Source organism: Cavia porcellus, unplaced genomic scaffold (assembly GCF_034190915.1).
Source record: "Cavia porcellus strain 051 isolate PalLab524CR breed Dunkin Hartley unplaced genomic scaffold, mCavPor4.1 scaffold_6, whole genome shotgun sequence".
Classification (NCBI taxonomy): Eukaryota; Metazoa; Chordata; class Mammalia; order Rodentia; family Caviidae; genus Cavia; species Cavia porcellus.
Genome location: NW_026947489.1, coordinates 49,140,312 through 49,163,585, shown reverse-complemented (window position 1 = coordinate 49,163,585; position 23,274 = coordinate 49,140,312). Strand labels below are relative to the sequence as shown.

Genomic DNA, 23,274 nt, shown 5'->3' with positions numbered 1-23,274 from the left:
TTGTGTAGGATCCTTTCAGAAATTTTGTCAGCTGATAAATACCTTTTCTTCAGGGACTATTAAAAGTACAATTATCATCTCTGTCTTATGACCTTATGATAAAAGAGAAATCCTATCTTCTGCTTGGAGAAATTCTCTGCATGCACTACCACTCTACAAAAAGAAATGCATTCTGCCTTAGTGCGCAGGATCCCAGCAGGACACTCACTCGTGCAGGAGAGGCCTCACGACAGTTACGCCCTCTGTGTGTGCCTTGTGCATCAAGGTGTAGAGGTAGGGCAACAGGGTGTATCTGGTCTCCAACACACTTTTTGAAAGAGTCACAAAGGCAGCATCCCAGGACACAGGGTCTTGTCTCTAAAGGAAGAAAAGAAATGTTCAGAGTTCACGCAAGGGGAACTTTGAAAGTTCAGAGGGTCACTAAATGCTTTTCCACATCGCTTACACACAACTAAAAAAGATAGCAACAGGTAAGAATTCAGCAATATACTTCATACAGTGGAATGGATCACTGAAGCTCTCCAGAAAAAGCTAACAAAATATACCCCTCCGATATTTTTTTTTTTTTTTTTTTTTTTTTTTGTCTTTTTCGTTTTTATCGGTACCAGGGATCGAACTCACGACTGCCTGCTTGCAAGGCAGGCGCTTATGCCGCTGAGCTAAATCCCCAGCCCCCCGATATTTTTTTTGGCAAACATTAGGAAGAATCTTTTTAAACAAAAACAAAGAAACAAATAAAAAAATCACCTAAATAGTACTAAAAATATGGTTCATTAAGAGGAGGTTTTAACAACTTTGAAGATTTCCCAAAGAAAACCATTGGCATAAATTAGCCAGTAAAATAATGGGCAGCAGGAACTGAGGCCCTACCCTGGTGCCAATATAGTTGTGGTTCCTGGAGAAGGGGTAAAAGGCTCCCAGCTGCATCCAGCGAGCACACATCTCATATTCGGCATCTTGAAAGAACCCACAGATGTCTGCCCCGGTCTGAAACAAGAGGAAATAAAACCAGGTCGGTGGTGATTTCTGAATACTGGCACTACCTTGGAAGCAATCAGGAAGGATCTGAAGGCCACTTACATAGGACATGCCAAAGAGGCTGAACTCCATCATGCCTGCAATGGGAACCACAAGTGTGTCAGGGCAGCATCAGGACCTGCCTGCTCCTCCTGCTCCTCCTCCCTCACCCCTCCCTGCCACCACAGCCCTGCCAACAGGCCCACTTACCAATGATCGATTTCTTCAGCTGGTCCCATGCAGCCATATTGTCTCCCAGCCAGTGTCCTGCCCAGCGGCCAGAAGAGGGGAATGTGGAGCGGGTGATGACAATTCCTCGCTGTCCTGTCACCTCCTGCACGGCTCTGGTTGGAGGACAGCAAGGGGGTGAAATGACACCAAAGTAGGAAAAGAAAGGCTACAGGCCTCTGCCTTGTAAAGTTCCCGGTGCCTTGGGCATGGTGAGGAACTGTTTGCCTCACGCCTGATCAGAACAGGAAAACATGGAACTCAGGTAGGGTGGTGCACACTGATGGAGGCCATTAATATCACTGGTTTATTTTTTCAGTGTTTACAAGGAGTTCACAATATGATAAAATCACGTGGTTATCCTGAAATTGTAAACAAGCACTAACTCTGTTACTTATTAACTCCAGACTTGGTTTTCTATCCTTGAGAAGGAAAGAGGCAAGTTCTTTTTTACAGATTCACTGAAGGTAATAAATACTATCCATTGACTTCACAAACTAGAAAATGTTAATTAAACAGAATACTCAGGAACTATTCAAACACAGTAGGTTAAAAATAGGGATATGTCCATTTTGATATGACAAAAACGCACTTATCATTCTTATTACTTTTGAGACTTCTAATCAATGCTGTCACAGCACTGATAACCCTCTGTGTGTGACCCATTTGGATTGTTAGTTTCTCTATGATCGGAAAAAGTGACATATTTACTTCGGTCCTATTAGCTACAGTATTAGGGCCTGGCTGTATGCTTGAGGGCTTTTTGTTTAAGATTTAAAATGGCTTGTACTTAAACTCTCCCTAAATCTTCGCATGATACATCATTAAGAACTGTAGAGATTCTACACCCATCCCTGGCTGATCCTACAGATTTTATCAACTAGAGAAGGCAGAGAGAAACTCACTCATAGGTGGGCCTGGTTTGAGACCATCCATACAGGCTGTGCACATCGTAGTGACGCACTCTGGAACCATCTGGAAGGATCTGCTCACCCTCCATGCACAGGGTCTTACTGCTTAGGCCACCATTTCTGTCCTCCAAATCTAAGGGAAAAGATTTAGAAATGTCAAAACCACCCGCAGCCTTTTTAAGGGAAGATACTCTGAATCTGAAGATTATTTCCTGCTTCCCAGGGACAAGGTAACAACAGTGGGTGCTGTGGTATGATCGTTTCCCACAGAATTTTCAACATCAAGTTCACTACAGAAAGCAGAATTTCCTGCCAGAAAACTCAGGGTTCTTAAACACTACATCATTAGGGATGATACGCTCTATTTTAACTTGTAAGTGATTTTTGACAATTCTAGGAGGAAGATTAGATTAGTGATTTCCTATAGTATAAAAAGCTGAGACGTGGAACTTTATATAATCTATGGAAAGTTGCCAAATTTATAGAAAGTATAATTTCTAGGGATTAAAATACAAACACAACTTCAAGGTCAATAAAGTCCATCACCCACAATAGAAGAGGATACCGTTACTTTATATCAATTAGTGGCAAAAGAAATCATTGAAGATATATTATCACCAAAAACTAAGAGAAATCATGAATTAATTGTCTCATAGATGAGTGGCAAGAAGAGGTGCTTCTTGAAAGGAGAAAGCATTGAGCTCCTCAACCATTCACCAAAGAGATTCATGGACAGCTTTGAAATCAATGTGTGAGACTTCTTTAGAGACATTGCAGTGCTTCAGTGTTTTCTACCCAAATTTCACATAAAATCTGAGGGGAAAACACTTAAGATAACATCCTTATTGCATTTAGTCCTTATTCCCTTCTCTGTATAAGACACTGAACTGTGAAACTTAACAATAACTTGATTGCTCATGGGTCCCTCCTCTAGTTTTCCAAGAAAGAATACTATTTATTCAAAACTACAATGAGGACTCCATCAAGGTGTTCAACATCAATCCCTCTGGCCCAGTACACTGCATACCATAAGTGGAGTAAAGTCCTAAAAGTGATTTTGTCTTGATTTCCAAAAACCATCAGATCAATTAGAGCATGTCCTCACGGCTCAGGATAAACCCCTAGATGCTGGGCTCTTCTAGGGGTACCCTACTTTTATCCAGGGATACACAGCAGAGAGGCTTAGGGTCCTTACATGGCATGTAGGGAGGATGGTTCAGAGTACCATTCCTGCAGCCTGAAGGGACAGCTCCATTCACAAAACTTGCTGGTTCATTCATGTCCTACAAAATAAGTGGACATAGTTCATTTTAAAAGATAATCATGTCCTTTCCAGAGAAAAGAGAGTAGTGAGTAAATTACTTAAAATACTGGAATCCCTATACATGCTTACAGCAGGAAGTTCATCAAATCCAGGGAAGAACAACTTGAAAAGTCAATTAATCCCTACAAGGTGACTGATCAAAGGGTGACAAAAATTCTCTCTTAGGAAAATGAAAACTGCAAAGATTTCCTAGTAATTGCCCATGAGGTCTTACACCAGAACCCTAGGGCAAGATACAAGGTTTGAAGGGTATCATGGCTTCCCCATACTGAGTGACTAAGTGTTTTTGAAATATGCAAAGCATTCTTCACTATTATTCACATGAAGGAGTCAAAGATCTGCAAGTTAAGGAAGAGAAAGCTATGCACACCTATCCATGTGTAAGGAACACACATGCACACACTTACAATCCACATGCCGTCAAATTTCAAGCTCTTCTCTGGATTCTGTGTGTTGTTGTACAGCTCTTGAATCTCCCTCTTCCACCACAGGACAGTTGAATTACGGAAAAAGTCTGGGAAAGCCACATAAGCTCGGTATCGCTATAAAAACAAAGTATAACTCATTTGTGCTAAATGAATGTATTACACAGCAAGCAAACACTTACTTATAATGTAACCCATGCAAAGACTACACTGTCTGGTGGTAGATAGTGACAGGCCAAACAGAGCATGCGTAGGTTTCTTGAGTACAATACAGAAGAATGAGCACAAATCATATACCCTAGAGTCTGGAAGACATCCAGAAGTTGATTACCCCTACAGGTTTATATGAACAGCAACGGCAATCTCAACTCATATTCTGTTGCTCTGGATGCTTAGCCTTCAACTTCTGTCCAGATATTTCCTAAGCTCTTCTCAAAGACAAGGCAAGAGGAAGAAAGACAGTATGGACAAAGAGTAGACATGAGATGTGCTGTATCAGGTTACAACAAAACATCAACTAGGATTCAGAGGAAGGGATAAAATTTGCTCCCATCATGTTAGACTATAATGCGTTTAATCTTCTTTTGTTTTGTTTATTTTTTTCAAAAAGTCAAAACAGAAAAAAAAGCATAGAAATGATACAGAATTTCAAAAAAAGTAGTTAGAAATCATCGCTAGTTAATATATTACATATTGTTATCTTAGAAGTAGTTGTTGAAGTTACAAAATCAAAGCATAAAAATGAAAGACAATGACAACACAAATGATTCTTTTTTGATGAACTAACAAAAACTTAGTAGTTTTTGTTATTTATCTTTATTTATCTCGCACACTTAAGCATACATATAGTTATATGTGGATACTACATGTTGTTCTTCCTTTCCAGCACTTTTATTTTCTACTGTTTCTGAATTACATAAAAAGTTCAGCTGTACTTTCCTTCCTTTCTCTCCTTTAGCTAGTATCACGTTTGACACAGTAAAGGATCCATATTATGAAACAACAAAATACATTCTTAATAAAGATGCATATATAAAAAGTAATGTGTAGTTGTGTGTAATGCAAGGAGAAAGTTTTAATGTCCACTCTCCCTGCACCCTCAAATAATAAAAGTAATGCTTTTATTTTAACTGTAAACATGGCATTTAAAGTGTCACTCTTTTGATAAAGTGAAGGGAATTAACAAATAGAAGAGGAGGATAAGAGAAAGCAGGTGAGGATTAAAAAATAATAAAGCTATGCTGTGCACAAACTCCTCATAATTAATGTAATGTAATGGATTTTTAAAATGTACTAATAATAAAAATTTAAAACAGGTATCTCTCTAGAAAACCATCTTTTGTTACATTGTTTTGATCAATGTTTTATTTTTTTGTGTGCTTAGCCAAACATAATAATAAATAATAAACATTCTGTTTAATTGTGGTTTCACATATCTTTCATTAGCAGAATTCTATAAATGTCTGTATACACCATGTGCCCTGTCATGGGACATCATGGTAGTTGATAGACCTCTATAAACAATCTCTTCCATGTCAATCATTCCATTTTCTAAGAGTGAAATAGCTCAATAATATTAGGGATGAGGGTAGTAGGAGCAGCAGAAAGACAACTTTATCTAAGGGAATTCCAGTCCCTATTTACAGTAGACAAAATGAAGTACCAACCATATATATAGATAAAACACAAAGAAAAAATATATAAATGGATCTGTATGTATAGATCTGTCTTACAATGACCCAGGTACCACTTTAATGAAAATCTCTGGAAGCAGCTTGTTAAGAAATGGAACATTAGCAACATCCTTCTGTGAACAAGCTAGATTCATGGAATGGGAGGAAAACCAAGAATTTCTCCTGTGAGCTTCCTCCTATGAGCTAGAAGCAACCAGGCAGACCAGGAGGTGAATCAGTAAGTCAAACCCCTGCCAAGAGCCAGCCAGCATCAGGATAGGTGACAAGAAGAGCTGAGCCCCACACCTCAACTTACCCCTTGGTAAGCAACCAACTGATTCAGAGGAAGACAGACTGAGACGAGAACTTCTGAAGTAAGAATATCAACTTAGTGTTTGTATTTTTTTATTGACTTTGCAAGCCTAAAATCAGTAGTCTAAACAATTATTTAGATGATAAAAATATGCAATATAGCAACTAGGGTATTTCCTTCTGCCTTGTTTACAATACTGTTCTCACTGTTTTGTTCGGTAGCCTTTTATTGTTTTATCTCAGTCCCTTTAAAATAAAGATAAAATAAGTGTAGAAGAAAATACAAGGATCCATAAAACTAGGAGAAAATAACTTTCCCTAAGGAGAGCTCCATCTCAGGAAATCTAAAGCAGATGGAGGAGTTGGATGAACAATGGGATCAGCAGCAGGTGGAGAAGTAGGATGAACAGACACTATCAGCTGTGTCTGAGTCACAATTGTATCAACAAGAAGATATAAGATGAAATTAAGACAATGATAATTTATTAACCTCACTAAGTCCCATTGGGAAAATTAATATCCATGTCATTTTAAAAAGCCCTCCCATTCTCCAGTATGTAAATTCAACCCTATTCAGTCAATAATCCACCCTTCAATAATTGCTCTTGCGATCAGTTACTTTGATATTGAACCAGGAATGTACACACCTGCATGACTAAATCGAGGATTACTCATCATAATCCACAGCATGCACGCAATTCCTGTTCCCCAATCCAGGATTACTGAATTAAACCTCCAAACTTTAAACTCGGAAATTTGCTTTATGGGCTAGGATATAGGTCAGTGGCACAGTACTTGCAAGGCAAGTGCAAATTCCTGAGTTAAATTCCCATTAAAAAAAGAAGGAAAGAAAGAAAGAAAAAAAGAAGGAGGTAGGGATGGCAGGCAAACAAGCAAGAAAGGAAAGAAGAAAGAGAGAGAAAATAAAAAGAAAGAAAGAATAAGGAAGGAAGAAAAGGACAGAAAGAAAGAAAAAAAGAGAAATAAATTTGAATTATGTGGGTTTCTTAGCTCTTTGTTTTGTTGAACCTGGAAATCGATCACATGTGCAGGGTTGCAGAATGATCAGCCAAAGAATAAAGACCACCTGGGGCAAGCCATGTAAAGAAGGGTCAGCCAAGAAAATCACCAAGTCCCTAGACAATACAAGCAATGGGTTCCAAGGCAAATGCATACCATGAGATAGTGTGTTGCTAAATGCATAAATAAATGCCTCTACACTGTGGGGGCAGTTACTATTCTCTTACCATCAGAACTGATGAAAGGGTGGGTAGATAATTTCCCTCAAATTCTTAACAGAAGATAGCAGATAGATAGATAGATAGATAGACAGATACATATTTGTAAAATATCACAAAAAGAAAGAGCTGAGTCTGAAACACTCTGTAAATTTGAGAAACCAGCCACAATCAGATGTAGTCTCTTCTACTGCCTCTACTGACAAAACATGAAGACATATACAGTCCAAAGACAGGTACCCTGTTCACCAGTACCAGTACCATGTTTTAAAGCTAAAGCGCTACTGCCAACTAGGATAAAAGCAGTCAGAAACTAACACCACAAAAAGATACATCCCTGACCTAGTCATACCTATTTTCACTACTCCAGGAGAGCTGTCCCACCTGAGAACTTTCACCCCAGATATGGAGGTTCAGTATAACGTGATTCTTCCATGAAACACTCATAACGTGCCCTGAGAACTACCTTATAATGGGAAATCTTTCAAATAACCCCCATCCATCAGACAGAATCCTCCATCTTTTTAAGATCTCTTGAAAGGGGTCTTGGCCTTGGACTTTGAGGAATATTAGAATACTTCACGGCTGTGCTTTCTTGGCACGACACTGATAAACATCCACTCATTCTTAAACTTACAGACTTTCATAGTAGTAAAATTTCCACCACCTTGTTGACCACATAGGCCAGAAAATGGACCCCTTACTCCTTGCAGGACTACTGTAGGTAGAAGAAAAATATCTTCACTGAGTTAAAAAAATTCTATGGCAGTTCCATGGGCTAAACAAAATCCGATGGAAAGAATAATCATTGCAGAAAGAGTCAAAAAAGGTAAAAGGAGATGATTTCTGAAAACTAAGGGAACCCTGTTCACAGATGTTATCAGAACAGTGGGTAACAGAGCTGTGTCTCTTCACAGTGTACATATCACAGGGTAGAATACAGTTGAAGCTACTTGAATAACAAGCAACATGAATTCACTCAGGTAACAAATGATTGATGATGCTGGAAAGCATTTATGTCCAGCTGTAGGGGCTATCAGAATCCACTGCAAACAAGAAACTGTTCCTAGGAAAGAAGAGTTTTCCAGAAAGATGGGAAATTAAAGAGAAAGAGAAAAGTGGAAAGACTCAAGATTCAAGGAACCTGGCAGTGGGGATTTATACATGACAAGGTAGAGAAGAATAAAAGAACAAATGATGTGCAGAGAAAGACTCAATAACTAAAGAGAAAGCTTGGACACAGTAAGTAAGAGAGTTTTCTAAACAACTATAAACACATTGATTCAGAGGGAAGTAGCACTTGTACGTGAGGTGTAATCAGGATTTCAGGGGCCTTTGAAATCTGACAGATTTGAGGGCGAAATTACCAGAGTCATCTAAAGCCATGAAAAAAATCTGAAGATCTCTCGCTTTCCCAAGGATAACAACACCTTATCAGTACCTTCATTGCTACAGGAAACAGATCTTTACTGTATATGAAGAAATCTGCACACAGACTTATGTACACTTAGGACATAATTCCTAAGTGTTTATCCTTTGCTGAACCCACATCCATGGCAGCGAATTTCCAGAAACCTGGGTAAGGCTCCTTGGTCCCAAAAAACCCTCCACAAAGATGCACAGTGGGGCTCTTACCTCTACTTGACTATCCCAGTCTAGAGAGGGATCAACAACAACATCAGGGAAATCAGGCCAAACCTGTGGAGAAACAAACATTCAACAGCAATGCACCATACAGTATTTCCCAAGAAAACTGGAACTATGCTTTAACGGTCACTAATGCATCAATTAGCATGTATGTCTAATCTAGAGGGACTGAAGACCTGGTCAAGATGCCCAACTGCCTGTATGAGGGCTATGGCAAGAGGATGAAATGAGAAACGGAGAAAATTGAGTAATGCATGGTGGGGTGCTGGGAGGCCCATGCCTCAGCAGGGGCAGGGACCAAGATACTCCAATGCAGCCACTTTCTAATGGATGCCTAAAGTATAACTAGCACAAGATTCAAGGTCTGCAGTTTCAGGAGTAAATGAATAATCCTGGAAAGACTCAAGAGTGTAGAGATGATCTTATGCTAAGAAGGATCTTGCCCTGCAGCTTTCTTTTTAATCTTAGGAATTTTAGTTTAGTATTAGTGGGTGGCAGATGATGGCCCATGAAAAAGAATTAATGAGAAGTCTCCAAAGGTGGTACCCTAATCCCAAACCTACATTTGAACTATAGGGAGCTGTGCAAAATTAGCCACTGTGAATTTGTGGTCTCCAACATAGAGTCAGGTAGATTCTACAAAATTCTCACCTGTACCAACTAACCTTGATTGAAAAATGAAAAGTATGGACCTCAGATCCCAAATGCAAAGGACCAAGAAACATTTTTACAAACATTCTACCACCTCTAAGACACTGCCCTAGCCTGGGATTGGTGGATCATTCATCCCTTAGGTCATACCTTTCCCCAGACAATGCCTCCATCATTTGGGTACTTGATGAAGACATCATCTTCCACACCCCGAGTGAAGGCAGGGTAGGGCTGCGTCTCATTGCCAGAAATGGCTGGGTCCTGAAAGCAAAGCACAAGTCAGGTGGGGAAACCACAGCCAGGGAACGACAAAGGGGCAGGAGACAGGGGAATTGTTGACACAGGTGTCTCTCGCTTCCATCTGAACTTTAATATATCCATCAAGCCTAGGAAATCAAATTCTTGTTGTGCTTCAATTTCTCTTGCCTATTGCATTCTCCATTGAAGCAAGCCACTGCCCATACTAGTCACATTCACACAGGACTAACCAAGATGAGGATGACCCGCATCCCATCGGCCTTCAGGCGATCAATCAGAGCCGGTAACCCAGCAAACTTGGGGCTGAGAGTGAAGTCCAGCTGTCGCTCCATGTAGTCGATGTCTGAGTACTGCACGTCCTGTGGGAGGACACAGGGAAACTCAGGGGCTCAGGTGGTGCAATCCAACTTTGAAAAGCGGCAACCATCCATACTGATGGGGAAGTTGAAAGGTTTCTCGCGGGCCCTTCAAATCCTAACTCTGTCATTTGTTTGGTATGTGCTGCAGGAAGTTTATCGAATTTTTTCAAATGTTAAATCATAAAATAATATAAATCAGTAACACATAGAATGACAGTGTATCCAGAAGCATTTTACCATGATAAATAAAAACTCTGAATTGGACAGTGGCTTTGTAAACTCTGACTGTACACAGGTATTTTGGTTACCCTCGGAGATCACCCCAGGATCACACTGAATCCTTTTCAGAAAACATAATGAGAATTTTTAGGTCATAAGACAATATGGATCTTATACTCTACAAAACAAACAGAAGCTTGTAATTACATTGGAATATCTACTTTGGAAAGTAATCATTTACAACTCTCTCACCAATTTTTACCATATGACAAACTTCCCATTACTGAAACTACTGTAAAAAATAGAAGAGTAAACGGACCTATTTAGTATGAAAGGGCTCCATGGTTCATAGCCTATTTTTTATACCCTCCTGATACTACAAACCCTCGTAGGCACTGAGGAGTCCTCCACAAATCAAATGAAGCACTGGGATTCAGAACATACTTCCAGCTGTAAAGGTCTGATTGCATTTGGAGTCATTTTTTTTATTACACAAAATTACTGTTTCAGGTTTTTCTGTTATCTTTTTATGTGTCCGGTTTTGTTCCTGTTTTCTTTTGTTTGTAATACTGAGGTTTGAACAGAGGACCCTGCACTAGTCAGACAAGTGCTTTAAACCTGGGCTATATTCCTAGCAATTTTATTATGGTATTTTGAGATAGGATCCTGATAAGTTTTCCAGGCTAGATTCACAGTGCTGATCTTTCTACTTTAGCCTCATGCATAGCTATAATCAGCCACCTGGGCTCATTTGCTGCGGCACATTTTATTGTTATGGAACAAAGAACTTTTTCACAGAATTTCTTGAACTCACATAAGGGAAAGAAGGGAGCATGATATGAGAGAGAAAGCCTGGATCATTCTTGTTAAGAGGTCACAAGTGACACCTGCCTTACAGTGCTGGGCTTAGGCATCCTGGGACATCATATGAAAAACAACTTTGTGTCTTTGTACAACTTCACAAACATCCAACGAATCCAGATACAGAGTTAAACGAGTTAGCCCCAATATCTCAGAGCTAATGCACAATGTCCTTTACGTACATAGGGGATCTTAGCAGCCACCATGTCATCATACAGGCTGGCAATCTCAGAGTCATTCTCATATCCATAGCGACACAGCTGGAATCCCAGGGACCAGTAAGGCACCATCACAGGCCGACCAATCACCTGGAAAATACACAAAATACTAATATTTCTGGGAGAAGTCAGGTTTAAGCAGCACATGCAGTAATAAAAACATTTCTGCAGGGCTCTGAGATAAAAAACCAACAGTACAAATGCAGACATAAACTGAGGAGGTGTTGAGCTCCTGAGCTACAAAATACCTGGAGAAAACTGCTAAGCTGGGAATTGGGGGAAATTCAGTTTTACTCTGATTAGTACAGTTGGTCTATGGCCAGGAGCACAGAACCCAGAGAAAATGTTTCTGGATTGACAGACAGGCTCCATGTGTGCTAGCTGTGTGACATTACAAGGCATAGTTTCATGCTTCTGTTTCTACAACTGTCAAACAGGATAACGCCAGGGACTACCTTATACATAGATATGACATAACTTCTTTTTTTTTTGTCTTTTTCCTTTTTATCGGTACCGGGGATCGAACTCACGACTGCCTGCTTTCAAGGCAGGTGCTTATGCCGCTGAGCTAAATCCCCAGCCCCGATATATCATAACTTGATATGCAAGAGGCAAGAGTGCTCTGATATACAACAACTAAAGTAAAAGTAGCATGAAGTGTTATATGAGTGGTTGTTCACACAATTCACATTGTTACCTTCCCTTCGTCACCCATACTAGCCAGTCTAAAAGCACCACAGACGCAACAGTCACCAGAGAACTACAGCTAAACACACACAATCCACCACCATTCCTGCCACCACTGTCACCACCCCTTCACCAACACCAGCAATGACATCATCACCATCAAAATCATAACACCCACAAACACTCCCACCCACACCACTAGAACTACTATCTACATTACCAATTCTTTAACCAAGGATCACCAAAACCATTATCACCATAACCACATGCTTACTATTATTTGTCTCATCACTAACATTGCTACCATGACTCACTACAATAATCACAGAGGCTGTGAGTATAATGATTGTGAAAATGCATTTACTCTTACCTGGTAAAACCTCTATCTGAGAAGAATAACTCTAGTTGAGAAGTGAAATATAAACACAGAATGAGCTTAACACATACTTGAGAAGCTAATGGATTTGCTCTTACCTCAGTGTACTGCTGAGTGACAAGTTCTGGAGTTGGGCCCAAGAACACATAAAAGTCCAGAATTCCCCCTGTGGTGCGGTATGTCAGGGCAGGCATGGGCTGGAACGTCACATCTAAAAACATAGGAAAATGATGTCAACAAACTATAAAATGATGGGAAATGCCAACAATGTGGATCAACTAGCTGGCATCTATACTGTCTCTCCTAGGAACGTCAAATCTGAAAAGACATGAAATAATGCCAACCTAGGTGGAAATCTCCATTATGAGGACATATGCTTGGCGTCCCTGCATCCCACTTCATCTTTACAGAGTTAAAGGCAGACAGTCGGCTAGGAATGCGGAAGTGCTAGCCCACAGGCTCCATCCCTGGACATTTCCACCTTGGTGGGCTTTATTATCTTGTACATGTTTTATCATTCTCCTTCTTCAAAAGTATTACACCTTTAATATCACAAAAATTTAGGGACTCACAAAAAGTTGCAGAAGTGTTCCTCAGATTTTTTTGGACACTTCACCCAGCTTATATCATGGGCGGCCTTTTCTGAATCATTAGTATACATTGTTAATCATAGGAGATTAGCAGTAATAAAATGCTACTAAGTGAATTTCTTCACATTTCACCATTTTTACTTCACGTTTCTTTCAATGTCCCTTACTTTTCTCTATCATATCACACAAATTTTACTTACACTTCCTACACTGGGAGTGAGTACAAAAACCCACAGCTTGGCAACTGGTTCAACTCATACAGTTGTACTCACCAGCGGCCCTCAAGAATACTAGAGGTTTTATTTACTTTTTTATGTGACTTTTCCCAAAACATGGGTTCAACTATCTTGCTATTGTATGCTTACTCAAATGAAAGAAAATATTAAATTTAAAGATGAAAAGTACCCGCCACAAGTTGAATATCTCGACCTCTGAATGCAGCCAGATAACACACATTCTAACATTATTCAGGAGTAAGTAGCATTCTAAAAAATAAAGGAGCACTGGCATCACCTACCCATGGCATTGCTATTCAGCAGCAGCACACTGTGGGCACTGCCGTCCTCCTCAAGTCCCATGTAGTAAGGGTGGACACCATAGGAATTCACCTTGTACTGATTAGAGGGAGAAGGGAAACGGGGTTAGCACACACTGTGACACATTAAGAAATTCAACAAACATGTTTATTAAGATGGGTCTTGCCTTTCCTGAGAAGTAAGTTAAACACAGGCAAACAAAGCTGACCAGGTATGGGCCCACTTGTCTCAGAGCACAGTGTGACAAGCCCCACCCAGCCAGGGAAGACGAAGCACAAAGCACACACGCTGAAGGCAGACAGAGGCAGAGACGCATGCTCACCCCTGGGGGCTGGGTTCGGGAAAACATGCCCCACGTGTGCCAGTTCAGGTCTCTCCGAAAGGCCGTGTGCTCCGTTTCACCAAAGCCATAGATGTAAGAGGAGGGCAGGCGGGTGGAGATGCGGAGGAACATGTCATTGAAGGTGAAGCCCAGGACCTGCGAGTCCCAGCTGAGAAGTGCACAGGTAGGTTATAAAGGACCTCAGCTTTCCTTACTGAGTTTGAGCAGCTGACTTTCCAAGGGCAGCAGAACTGCTAATTGTCTCCAGCCAACAGACCCTGCTCCTCTCCCAGTACAGCACAGTTTACATGGATAAAAGTATCACTGATGCCCTTGTTGAAAGATAGAAGCCAGCCTCCCTCCTCCGCTTTCTCTGTCACTGTGTCCTTTCACTGCTTGCCCACAACACCAAAGTGAAGACTTCCCACCATCTCATTTGCCACTCTCCGTGCCAGCACAGCCTTCTGCTCTTGCTGCATGTGATCCATTTCTCTCACACAAACTTCCTAATTTCTCTGAGACCCTAACGTTGTGTTATAAGGCTGTATACGGAATAAAGAGTCTCCTCATGCAAAGACCATGTAAGTGAAGCCTTGAAGACTATACTTGATTTTAATTCATGTACATCCCAGCTTCATACCTAACCCCTCCTTATGTACTACACTAGTCCCTTCAGAGCAATTTTTACTCCTGTCCCATGACTTATGCATTTATTTTCCCTCTATAAAGAATATTTTTTCCCTTGCCCCAGAACATAGCATGCACTTCAGAGCCCTCCTCTACATCCAGACCCTACCTCAAATACCACCTCTGGGACAGCCCTACTCTGGCCACACTGTCAAAAGCAGTAAGCTCACAGAACTCTAGATTTTCCTGTTCATTATCCTACACAACTATTTTGTGCCCCAATTTCACTTTTGTATTGCAATGCAAATGGTCTTGGTTATCATGAGAAGAGAAACTTCTGTCCATGAACATGCAACCGAGAAAAACAGGTCAAATGGAAATGATATGCCATAAATGCTGAGTAGCTGGATGATGTTTCAGGAACATGTAAATGTCTCAGCAATATTCTAATGGGGCAAAAAAACTTCTGATTAAACAGATCTACAGGAAAAATTTTATTCCACAGATCTGGAAATGGACTGCATCTGGTTTCCTTCAGATTAACTCCAAGGACAAATGGCTCACAAGGGACCAGAAAGTAACCAGAAATTCCAAATCACACTTACATGACAGTGCCTGTACTCTTCCGGCGAATTACTACCCCAAATGGATTACTGGTGATGAGGACATCATACAGCCGGCTCTCCGGGGTGCTGGAAGGAATCGTGGGGATATTCAGAGCGACTGGGACTTCATAACGAATGTTGTTGGGATCATAAATCTAGACAGAGTAAGTGGGTTTTAGTTAAGGATACAAAAATGGTTAATATGCACTGTATGTAGACATGATTGTAGCTCGCAATATTTTACTACAAAATTCGAAATTGTTTGAAGGTGTGAATTTGAGTATTCTGATTGTAAAGAAATCAGAAATATTTGAAACAATAAAACAACCTAGCCTCCTAAGTTGATCAATTCACAAAGTAGAAATATCTCAAAGCATCATAGTGAACACTACAGATTTGCCCTAGTATTACTGTCAAAGAAAAAACCTTTTAGGCAAGGATAGTAGAATGCATAGCTATACTGTTAGCTGTACCTGACTACCTCAATAATCTAGATATGCTATACTTGTATTCTGTAAGAATCTGACATCTGGATTTGATCTGATTCTGTCATTCTTCACTTTTAACCCTTCAGTAAAACACTCATCTTAACATGGGTACTAACCTGTAAAATAATTTTTAAACCTCACTGTGCTATTTATATTCTTCACTTGTGTGAGAATAGGAGTCTTGTGAATATCTGAAAATTATTCAGAAATATAATCTTCCCAAAACATTATCTATTTTACTTAAAAAATCCTGGATGTTCTTGCTGAAAATGACACCTAAGCCAATCCATTGATTTTGCACAATATCTGCTATGCCTTAATGTAGGTACCAGACACTAGGGACAGGACCTCAAGGAGTGATGGTTATTGTTTTAGGAAATCCACATGCTCACGTGACAGAAGGAGAGAGATTCACAATACTGGAGTGATGTGTGGTAATGCAGAACTCTGTAGACAAGCTGTGAGATTGTAAGGAAGGAAATGCTTCCCTCTGTTTCTAGGAGATAGAGTCTCAGTGAGAAATATAGACTGAGAATTAAAAGTTTTGAAGGTAATAACCAAGCACAAAGACAAGATTAAAACACTTTGATAAGGAAACAGGGAATTCAAAGACACAGGAAATTATTTGACTTAGGAAAATACGCATATTTAGAAGACAGCCACCATATATTATCAAGGAGAAGAGTAAGGAGTACAGAATACAATAAAGTTACTCATTTTAAATCTGTAGATACTCATTGCTTGCCGCAGATGTGGTGAGGATACACAGAAAACAGCTTCAGTCTCTCACCTGCCCCATGTGAAGGGAAGGTTCCTAAATGTCCTCTCCATTCTCCCAGCTATTTTTCTTAGAGTAGCCTTGATCAGCTCTCCAAATGCAAGTCAGGACAGATCTCACTGAACTACCCATCTGCTCTCACTGTTCATTTGATTACAATTATCATCTAGTTATTGCAGTGCATAATTTGAAAGAGAAAACTAATCAGGTGTGCTGCTATAGACCTGTAATTCCAGTGCTCTGAGAAGCTGAGGCAGGATGATCACAAGTTCAAGCTCAGGTCAGTGAATGGAATAACTTAGAGCCCTGCTCTGGAGTCGTAGTTTGCTGTTTTACCTGGATTCAACCTCAAGTAATAAATACTAACTCCATTTTGTTTCAAGGAAAAAAAAATTTTAAAGTTAAAAGGAACTCAAAAAGAGTACACTTATTTCAAGATTATTATGAACCTTCAATAGCAAGAGGTAATAAGTGCCAGGCCTCATTGTACTTGCCTATAATGCTAGTATTCAGGGAGACCAAGGTAAGTGGAACATAATAAATTCAAAACCGGCCTGTGCAGTGAGTAACTTAATGAGACACTGTCTGAAAATTAAACAATAAAAAATGGATGGTGGACATAACTCAATATAAAGACTGGGTTCAAATCACAGTATCAGGAAAAGCAATAGAGGTACTAAAAAGGGTTGTGTCATCACCTGACACTTTACTGTGTTTACCTTAAACTGCAGCATTTCATCCTTATGGTAGGTCACCTGCAGGCGCAGGGGGCTCACAGGGGTGGAGGGGAAGGCGTTGGCATGAGAAGACTTTAAGGAGATGTCAGCGCTGGCGCCCTGTGAGTCATACTGCACATTGCTGACAGAGTACAGATCGGTGACAAAATAGCAAAATGGGACCCCTGTGGTATTAGATTCCTGAAAAGTAAAGTCAGAATCCTATTCAGCATCTATTCTATGAAAGACTTGAGACAGACAATTTATGTGGCGATGAAGGCACCACTTACTCACTTATATATAATTTGATAATGCCAAAAGATTACACTACTGATCTCCAAACAAGATACCCAGTACAATCATCCAACCCTCCCCCACATATTCACACACACACATGCACTGCTTCTCAAGCCCTTGCCTTCTGTCAGTTGTACCTAGGTGTACAGGTACCAGGACCATGCTCATGAAGTTGTAGACAAAGAGCAAAATATTTCAGTGAGCACTAACAGCATCAGCACACTTACCGCCCACCCACAGCCACGGGCAATGCAGGCTGCTTCAGAAATGCCACGCTCATCTGGGTAACAGTCTATTTTCTCTGTGTCCTTTATGTTTAGGCTCCACTCCACTGTGTATGCCTCTCCCAGGACAAGATTAATATCTGAGATAATGGCAACCTACAGTGATGGAAAAGTCATAGAAAATTCACCCTCAGGATAAAGGTCTTACAAAATAAGAAATCTTTTTTAGGAAAAAAAATATCATTATATGAGACTCTCAAATCCAATTAATATATGACTCTAGTTTTAAAGAGTTGTATGTAAGAATAATGGACTATCACATTTTGTCAGGATCTGGTACTTTATAACAGTGAAATATGTAGGTCAAATAAGATTTTTGTGATCACAACTTTTCTTTCCTTCCCTAACTCCTCTTCTGTCTCCTTACTGTGGCAAAAACTGTCCCTTTTGCTTTCCAAAACTGAGTTTATCTTCTTGTTCTCCACTCCCAAAACCACTGTTCCCATGGTCTGCAATAGTTGAAAGCATACAAAGTCCTATGGCTGGGTGCTGCGTTCCCAATATTCCACGGAATCTTACATGAATTGTTTCAATTCTTTAAGGTTCTGTTTTACCAGTTTCAAAAGTAGTGAGTTCTATGGGTCATAATATTTTCTTCATTTGTAATAAGTCAGGCTTTTCATTTCTCTAATCTAGCTACTCAAACTTTTACATCCTTTCTGAACCCCACTCAGAAATTCAAATTTCACATTTTTCTATACCTGAGTCTTATGTGGTACTCTTCTTTAAGTAGCACTTCCCACAGTTAGCATTCTCATTTGACTGAAGCAAGAAGATCACATGTGAGACATTATCATCCATCTTCCAACCTAAATCATTTTGCCCTTGACTGTCCTACTAATCCCCATGTTCCGCCACCACCTCAATAATGCCTACTGTTAGCATCATTATGAGAAAGTTTGAGAATTAAGTCAAGTATGGCTTTCTCACTGGGCCACCTCAAACCTTTCAAAATGGGACCACAAACTTCCTACAGGCCAAACCAACCTCTTTTTGAATGTAAATCTACCAAAGCTTTTTATGAGAAATTCACAGACCACTGATACAAAGTTCTTCCAAGCCCTTAGCTTGGCTTATTCTAATGTTTCAATGTGTGATTGTTTAAATTGACAAAGATGCATTTATAGGAAAATGGTATCCATCATTGGTTTCCACTGCTTTTTACCTTCCTCATATAACACATTTCTCTATTGTTCCTTGTTTCAGGTTAGACTGGAGTTCCACTGGAGGGTATAGCTCAGTACCACATTACTTGCCTACTCAAGGCCATGGGTATTATATTTTCAGCCCACTGCAAAATATGATATTTAACTTCCAAAAATAGATAAATTTTTAATTAGTGTAGCATAAAAATGACTATGAAGAGATAAATTCAAGTTCACTGAGTGTTGCTCATCAAGTCTTTATTAATTGATATAAAGACCTGCCTCTGCAAGTTTATCTCATTCATCAGCATTCATTTTTAAAAGATTATATCTTAGGACAAAAGCACGGATAATTGACATAGATAGCCATATTCTATCACAAGAGAAGAAAAGGCCTCAACTAACCTTAAGTCTCTAAACTAATACCAGCAGGCCTCTTCCTTCTATAATCATCAACAAAGAACAAAATCCCACTTGGACGTTTTTCTCTTTCAGTCCTATTGTCTTCTCAGGGGTTCATGATCTTCCAAAGACATTTGATTCCCCAAGAAACTTAGTTCACCAATACCAATAGGTTTTCATCAGATAATACCCAATTTAACATCTCATCAAAGTTGCTCTGCATTCACTTCCCCTTTTCCAATAGTTTGCTGTGTATAATACTGTCTTCCCATACATAACTTAGACTCAAACAATGAAAAAGTTCTTGTGGTCTTATGTTAATTAATATATTTGGTTAACAGACATTGAGCTTGTTTCCATGTACATACTTATAAATGGCTTCTTCTTAGCAATATACATGAACTGTCATACATATTTACTTATGCATCCTCAGTATGTGTTTGTGAAATAAAATACCATGTATCATCAATTTGTTGTTATAGTAAATGTCTAAGTCGAATTATTTCCATAAATTTGGAAAGCTCATCACAAAATAATCTTCAGTGGCAAGAATCTCTGAAGGATTTGTGATCAGCATATGTAGGGAGCCGCACGACAGCCCCATTGCTGCCTCCCTGCCTCTCTCTCTCCTATGGGTACAATGCATCTGCCTACATTAACCATAATCCTCTCCTGCTTATGTCACATACCCGGACGTGAAGATGACCCTTTTGTATTCATCCCCATAGCCTCTTCCTGTCCCACCAGCCCGCCCTTGGCCTATAAAAGATGTAACTACTTCCCGAATAAACAGGGCTTGATTGGACTCTCTCAACTTGCCTCAGTCTCTCTCTCTGTCTCCCCCATGTTTTTATTTAATCCCCGTTCCCCCTCCAGGTACACCCCATGGATTGATCTGTGGGCTGGATCAAGTGGCGCACAATGTGGGGGCTCCTGGCACGGGGGAGTCAACAAGGGAGCCATTCGAGAAAGCCGCCTAAAAGTGAAAGCAAATTGAACCAAAGACCGTGGCAAAAGGAAAAACAAATTAAATCAAGGATCAAAGCTAAAAACAAAAAGACATTAAATCAAGGACTGAGGCCTGCGTGGACGACTACCTGATGTCCCGCCCGAGTCGCACCCGAGTCACGGTGAGTGAACAGCGACTCCATTCCCTTTCCCGGACATGGGTCAAGCATTGAGCAAACACGAAGTGTTCATAGGAGGCCTTATAAAGGCATGAAAGACAAGAGAGGTAAGGTTAGAACAAAAGAATTATTGCAGTATTTTCAATTTATTCATAAGATTTGCCCTTGGTTCCCCCTAGAGGGTTCTATAGATACCAAGAGGCAAAAAAGAGTAAGAGATGCTTTAAAAGATTATTATAGGGTTTTCGGTCCAGAAAAAGTTCTGGTGACCACCTTTGCATATTGGAATTTAATCTCTGATCTGCTTGCTCAGTGGCATGCAGATCCTAATATTGAGGAGACGGTCACACAAGGCCCTCCGAGCTACACAGCCTTATATTGCCCCTAAGATGGCGCCTGCCTCCGGCAAGCCTTGTGGCACTCTTAAAATGGCGCTTGCCTCACTTCCGCCACATCAGCGTGGGTCCCTCCCCAAAATTGTGTTTCCGGTGACAGAAACAAATGTACCTCCCCAAGATGGCGCCGCACAGCTGCAAGACGGCGTGGGCACCACACTGCTAGCTCCACAAGTCATTAGGACTCATATGCCATTCACAGTGGCAGCTTTAAAAGAATTAAAGACAGCAATTGCCCAATATGGCCCTACAGTTGCTTTCACTCTTGCTGTTTTAAATTCTCTGGCTGGCGGCTGACTCACACCTACAGATTGGCAAAGATTGGCCCGAGTGACTTTATCAGCTGGGGATAATCTTTTGTAAAAATCAGAATATACAAAAAATTACAAAGAGACCACTAGGCACAATACACAGGCTGGCAATAGGTGGGACCTTAATATGTTAATAGTGGAAGATGCCTATGCATGCAGAAAGGCTCAAAAAGAGTTTAATCCAACACTTCACTCAAATTCAAACAGCAGCGACTCGAGCATGGAGAAAGCTGCCTGCTAAAGATAATATGAGCTCCTCTCTCACTAGCATTAAGCAAGGCCCAGATAAACCCTTTTCAGAGCTTGTTGATTGTTTGCTGCTGCTAGCGGAGTCTTTGGCCGTGCTGATGCAGGCACTGATTTTGTTGAACAGCTGGCTTTTAAAGGCACCGGCACCATCTGCCAGGCCGCTATCAGACCTCGTAAAAATAGAACAGGCCTAACAGGATATATACACCTTTGCTGTGGCTGCTGCCTTGCAGGGGTTTGTAGTTGGACAGTTCTTGTCTCAAAAGCATGAACAGGACTGTTTTACCTGTAGAGAAACTGGTCATTTTACAAAAAGACTCCAGAGATAGAGATTCCAATGTCAATTACTTTGACTCATTTAACTTATTTGAGTGATATTGGTCTAGTCTCTTAAGTTTAATTTCAGCATATGTAAGGAGGGGACAGCTGCTGAGACGAGAATGAGAGACACTATGATAGTTATTATTGTCTTCCCCAATGTCAGATCTTGGGGACTGAGAAGCCTTCATCATCCTGTAATGATTTGATTAGTTCTATAATATGTTGTGTGTATTTAATGTGTGTGAAGATGGGAATAACTGTTTGGAGGAAACTAGAGACAATTTAACAGTAAAGATCTCCAGTACACTTGCTTTGAAATCTATATTTCTTTAATTTTTTTTAAAACTGTTTTGTTCTGTCTTGATATGTTTGGTCTTGCCCTCTTTGAGATGGAAGGCAAGTGTGTGGGACTGATAAACATGTTACTGGGTTTTTGTTGGATCGTTGGGCAGAGCTGTTGGCAGTGTCACTGTTTGGATGTCACTTTACATACTTTGGTTTTGTAGCCTGGACAGCTGTTTCTGGGATGACAGTGTGTAACTTATTAACTGTTGATTTCTTACCGTTTGTTTTTCTGTAATTCTGTATTAAGATCATTATAGAAACAAGCCAGACAGATAGTAAAAGATTGCCTTTCTTGTGCCATGCACCTCCCAGTTCCACACTTTGGGGTTAATCCTAGAGGACTTATCCCTAAAAGGCAAAGCTACCAAATGTTATTAGCCATATGTTAACTACCTTATCAGTTCTGAGATGCCTACAACAATTAAAGACTGATAATGGTCCAGGCTATGCTAGTTCTGCCTTTTCTCGTTTCTGTCAACATCTTAATATTGATCATATAAAATGCATATCTTATAGCCCTCAAGGTCAAGGCATAGTTAAAAGGGCACATCTCTCTCTAAAACTCACTGCTGATAAAAAAGGGGGGAATGGTACTCCACAAGGAGGACACCTAAAAATATTCTATCTCATGCCTTATTCATCCTTAATTTTTTTAATTTGGATGCTTCTGGACAGTCATCAGGCATGTGTTTTTGGCATTCTGAAACACAAAAGCAATTTGCTTCTGTACTATGGAGAGACCCCCTCATTAATTCATGGCATGGCCCTGACCCCATTCTTATATGGGGACGTGGTTCAGTAAGTGTTTACTCTCAACAAGATAGAGAGGCTAGATGGCTACCTGAGCACCTTGTAAAACAAGTAGACAGTTCTTCAAAGACCCCATGCAACGCCCAGGAATAATGTCATTTCCTGAGGCACAATCCCCTGTGTTCGCTTACAGGTGACACAACTCCGCGGAGCCCTATGCTGCCTACTCAGCCTTCTCCTTGAGCCATACCACACCCATGGTGGATTTAGACCCCTGCCAAACAGACTACAACTGCTGAAAGCCATGCACACAACCCCCTGTGACTTCAGAGGAGGGTCTTCTCAGTCTGGAGGAACATAAACCAGCCAAATAGACTGTGTCCAGTGTTACGCGAGGCAAGCTCCATAAATAGAAGAACAACTTCAACAGCGACAACAAATGGCTTCCAACCCCTTCTCCTTGATGTGTGTGTGGGGGGGAGCTTTCCCCTTACTTAGCACCCCTTTTGGGTCCCCTAGCTGCCCTATTGCTTCTCCTTTCTGTGAGTCCTTGTATTTTTCAGAGGATTATGATGCTCATTA

At 40.4% G+C, this 23,274-nt stretch overlaps 1 protein-coding gene across 1 annotated transcript in view; it reads right to left on the bottom strand.

Annotated features, from left to right (window-relative positions):
* LOC100714419 (uncharacterized) overlaps positions 1–23,274 on the bottom strand; it is a 247,343-nt gene that overhangs the window by 40,540 nt on the left and 183,529 nt on the right. The window contains exons 140-156 of the mRNA XM_063250621.1: positions 17,591–17,743; positions 17,070–17,267; positions 15,085–15,239; positions 13,853–14,021; positions 13,512–13,608; positions 12,503–12,615; positions 11,306–11,431; positions 9,915–10,043; positions 9,577–9,687; positions 8,764–8,826; positions 3,888–4,022; positions 3,352–3,439; positions 2,151–2,289; positions 1,228–1,361; positions 1,081–1,115; positions 871–987; positions 209–357 (exon numbers count right to left, since the gene is read on the bottom strand). Of these exons, the coding sequence (XP_063106691.1) occupies positions 209–357; positions 871–987; positions 1,081–1,115; positions 1,228–1,361; positions 2,151–2,289; positions 3,352–3,439; positions 3,888–4,022; positions 8,764–8,826; positions 9,577–9,687; positions 9,915–10,043; positions 11,306–11,431; positions 12,503–12,615; positions 13,512–13,608; positions 13,853–14,021; positions 15,085–15,239; positions 17,070–17,267; positions 17,591–17,743 (2,111 nt within the window). The remainder of the gene's footprint in view (positions 1–208; positions 358–870; positions 988–1,080; positions 1,116–1,227; positions 1,362–2,150; positions 2,290–3,351; positions 3,440–3,887; positions 4,023–8,763; positions 8,827–9,576; positions 9,688–9,914; positions 10,044–11,305; positions 11,432–12,502; positions 12,616–13,511; positions 13,609–13,852; positions 14,022–15,084; positions 15,240–17,069; positions 17,268–17,590; positions 17,744–23,274) is intronic.